General features: G+C 43.5%; 1 protein-coding gene across 1 annotated transcript; it reads left to right on the top strand.

The window, feature by feature from the left end:
- Positions 1 to 292: 292 nt before the first annotated feature.
- Positions 293 to 4,019, top strand: LOC106430931 (heat shock 70 kDa protein 15). The gene is made up of 10 exons (XM_013871729.3): positions 293 to 451; positions 613 to 1,810; positions 1,897 to 2,124; positions 2,211 to 2,306; positions 2,402 to 2,569; positions 2,659 to 2,853; positions 2,950 to 3,096; positions 3,176 to 3,325; positions 3,425 to 3,555; positions 3,643 to 4,019. The coding sequence occupies exons 2-10, from the start codon at positions 641 to 643 to the stop codon at positions 3,800 to 3,802; spliced, it is 2,445 nt and encodes an 814-aa protein (XP_013727183.2). The 5' UTR covers positions 293 to 451; positions 613 to 640; the 3' UTR covers positions 3,803 to 4,019.
- Positions 4,020 to 4,307: the final 288 nt, after the last annotated feature.

The following is a 4,307-nucleotide window of genomic DNA, read 5'->3' as shown; positions in this document are numbered from 1 at the left end:
ATTGTTTTCTTTGTGCAGGTTTCACCGGTTGTATACAAGGATATAATTCAATTCAAAAAAATGTGTGAGTAATGAAAGACCACATTTTACTTCTTACAATTATAAATTATTAATTAAATATTGTTTTTTTTTTTGCAGGTTTCACCGGTTGTATACAAGGGTATAATGACATTATTATATAAAAGACACAATACATATTTGCAAGCTAGGTTTTTTTGTTATACAATGAATTATAATTTGTTTGAAGGTTATAGAACTGATTCCCCTTTGTTATATGGAGATTTATATTCAAGTTTTTTTTATAAATATTAAACGTAAACAATGAAAGCTCGAGAGAACCCTAGTCCATAAAACTCCTCTCTCTAGTCCCTTCCTCTCGTTCAGATTCTCCGCTGCCCACGAAACCTAAAAAGAAAGCTCTCGGAACCCAAACCCCTCTCCCGATCTCCAGGTACGGTCCCGATCCTCTCCTCTCCTCTCCTCTAACCCTTTAGCTACAGATTAGATCTCTTAGATCTGAATCTCGTATTTTTTCTCGCATCTCACTTTTTATGATTTAGCTTCCGATTGAATTAGGGTTTTAAAGGTTGAAACTTTATGTGTTTTTATTAGGGTTTCGAACAAGACCGAAGCTTTGAGAATGAGTGTAGTCGGGTTCGATTTCGGGAACGAGAACTGTCTTGTGGCCGTTGCAAGGCAAAGAGGCATCGACGTCGTCCTCAACGATGAGTCAAACCGCGAGACTCCCGCCATTGTATGCTTCGGCGAGAAGCAGCGTTTCATCGGAACCGCTGGAGCTGCCTCCACCATGATGAACCCCAAAAACTCGATCTCCCAGATCAAGCGTCTGGTGGGCCGTCAATTCTCGGATCCCGAGCTGCAGAGAGACATCAAGTCTCTCCCTTTCTCCGTCACTGAAGGGCCAGACGGGTACCCTTTGATCCACGCTAGCTATCTGGGAGAGAAGAGGGCGTTTACCCCCACTCAGGTTATGGGGATGATGCTGTCCAACTTGAAAGGGATTGCTGAGAAGAATCTGAACGCGGCTGTGGTGGACTGCTGCATTGGTATTCCTGTTTACTTCACGGATCTGCAGCGGAGAGCTGTTCTTGATGCTGCGACGATCGCTGGCTTGCACCCTTTGCATTTGATCCACGAGACGACGGCGACTGCTTTGGCGTATGGTATCTACAAGACGGATTTGCCGGAGAGCGAGCCGCTTAATGTCGCCTTCATCGACATTGGTCACGCGAGCATGCAAGTCTGCATCGCGGGGTTCAAGAAAGGGCAGCTCAAGGTCTTGTCTCACGGGTTTGACCGGTCTCTGGGAGGAAGGGACTTTGATGAAGTTCTTTTCAATCATTTTGCTGCTAAGTTTAGGGAGGAGTACAAGATTGATGTCGCACAGAATGCCAAGGCTAGTCTCAGGCTCAGGGCTGCGTGTGAGAAGCTGAAGAAGGTTCTGAGCGCTAACCCTGTGGCGCCGTTGAATATTGAGTGTTTGATGGATGAGAAAGATGTTAGGGGTGTCATCAAGAGGGAAGAGTTTGAAGAGATCAGCATCCCTATCTTGGAGCGTGTCAAGAGGCCTCTAGAGAAAGCTCTCTCTGATGCGGGGCTCTCAATTGAAGATGTACATATGGTCGAGGTTGTTGGCTCTGGCTCTCGTGTCCCTGCTATTATCAAGATCCTGACTGAGTTTTTCGGTAAGGAGCCGAGGCGTACAATGAATGCTAGTGAGTGTGTGTCGAGGGGATGTGCCTTGCAGTGTGCCATTCTCAGTCCCACCTTCAAAGTCCGTGAGTTCCAGGTAATGGCTGCATATCTGTGCTTTAAACATGTGTGTTTTATCGCCTAGTATAGTATCTAACGAGTCATGTTATTGATTCTGATAAGGTTCATGAGAGTTTCCCCTTCTCCATTTCGCTGGCGTGGAAAGGAGCAGCGGCTGATGCTCAAAATGGAGGAGCTGAGAATCAGCAGAGCACCATTGTTTTCCCCAAAGGAAACTCAATTCCTAGTGTCAAGGCTCTGACGTTTTACCGCTCTGGAACATTCTCTGCCGATGTGCAGTACAGTGATGCGACTGACTTGAAAGCACCTCCAAAAATCAGCACATACACGGTTTGATCTTTTGCCCAGTGTCGTGTGTATCCTTAAGACTGTAGCGTGCCTTGTTTCTCATTGTTGTTCTCCTTTTTTTTTTGCAGATTGGTCCCTTCCAGTCATCAAAAGGCGAGAGGGCAAAGCTTAAGGTGAAAGTGAGATTGACCCTTCACGGAATTGTCTCTGTTGAATCAGCAACTGTAAGTTTGTGTTGTATTCATCCAACTGATCATTCAATGCGAACTTGAGATCGTTTAGTTTATGCTAAAAAATGTTTCCCTCTCCTTCATTGCAGCTTTTGGAGGAGGAAGAAGTTGAAGTTAAGGTCACAGCAGAGCAGATGGACACTGACAAAGCCTCTGGTGAATCTGATGTTAACATGCAGGACGCAAAGGAAACCAGTGATGCAGCTGGTACTGACAATGGTGTTCCTGAGCCGGTGCAAATGGAAACTGATTCAAAGGTTAGTTTTCTCTACTGAGCTGACGGTGCTTGCTATTTTTTTTTTCATTCGTGAACTTGATGTAATCAACGGGTATGGTGTATGTGCAGGCTGAGGCTCCAAAGAAGAAGGTGAAGAAGACAAACGTACCTCTGTCAGAATTGGTATACGGCGCCTTGCAATCTGTGGAGGTCCAAAAGGCTGTGGAGAAAGAATATGAGATGGCTCTCCAAGACAGAGTTATGGAGGAGACCAAGGACAAGAAGAATGCTGTTGAGTCCTATGTTTATGATATGCGAAACAAAGTAAGTAAACCCTTTTCTTCTCTCTTTTTTTTTATTTGCATTGAGAGATTGTATTTTTAAGGGTTGGCTAATTGCTGTGTTTTTTTGTTTTTTCAGCTGAGTGAAAAATACCATGAGTACATGACCGAGTCAGAGAGGGAAGCGTTCCTGGCGAAGCTGCAGGAAGTGGAGGATTGGTTGTACGAAGATGGAGAAGATGAGACTAAAGGTGTCTATGTTGCAAAGCTCGAGGAGCTCAAGAAGGTAAATATACACACATATGATAGATGGCGCTATTTTATTTCTAAGAAAATAATGTTATAACGTTGGACTTTGATGTTAGGTGGGTGACCCAGTTGAGATGCGTTACAAGGAGTCACAGGAGAGAGGGACAGTCATTGGTCAGCTTGGTCACTGTGTTAACAGCTACAGAGAGGCAGCCGTTTCTAATGATTCCAAGTTTGACCACATTGAACTAGAAGAGAAGCAAAAGGTATAACTACAAGAGCTCTGAAATATTTCATGATTATTTTTTTGCATAAGAATGTTGAGATGTGTGTTTGTAATCTGTTGTTGTGGAATGCAAATGAAGGTATTGAACGAGTGTGTGGAAGCAGAAGCATGGATGAGGGAGAAGCAGCAGCAACAGGAGGCGCTTCCCAAGCACGCAACACCAGCTTTCTTGTCAGCCGATGTTACAAGGAAGGCTGAGGCATTGGACAAGTAAAAAATGCAAAAGCTTCTTCTCACTTGTTTCTCTCCTGTTAGTAGGAAAGTGACTGAACGTCTTTTTGGATTTTGTTTTGGCAGGTTCTGCAGGCCAATAATGACCAAACCAAAGCCGGTTGCTAAACCGGAAGCACCACAAGCCAAGGCGGCGGCTGATGAGGAGAAGAGTGAGCCACAGCCAGAACCGGCCTCTGGTGAAGAACCAATGGAGACTGAGAAGCCCACCGAAGATAGTGCCTAAGAGATGATGGTTGGTGCTGTGTATCGATTTTGTTTTTGTTTTAGCTACCCCAAAAGAATCTATATTCAAACTCTTTTCAGGAAGTATTGTTTTCCCTTTGTGTTTTTCTTCTTTATAAACTATTTATCGTGTGTGACATGAGGATTTGTTCTACTTGTTACATGTTTCTGAGCAGGTTTTTAAGCAAGAAATATGCATATTTTGCAATTTGTATCAACAGATTTATTTTAAGACTAAACGAACTTTGGCCAATAGAAAGAAATACGCATAGAAGGACTCACAGTTGATTGTTTTAGACTCTAAAGGACACCAAATTAAAGATGTTAAGTTGTTAACAAGAACTCTGTCTTGTTCTAAAGATCAAAACACTAGAGATTCGAACATGAACAGAGTTCTTGTTTCTCCCATGGAGGATGCTTACTACCAAAAACATTGCAGACTGTTTTTGTGAGAGCATGTTGATGGTAAAACCTTCTGGGATGGCATTAGATGAAGCCATTTCACC

Source organism: Brassica napus, chromosome C4, assembly GCF_020379485.1.
Source record: "Brassica napus cultivar Da-Ae chromosome C4, Da-Ae, whole genome shotgun sequence".
NCBI classification, from domain to species: Eukaryota; Viridiplantae; Streptophyta; class Magnoliopsida; order Brassicales; family Brassicaceae; genus Brassica; species Brassica napus.
This window is presented reverse-complemented; position numbering and strand designations above follow the sequence as displayed.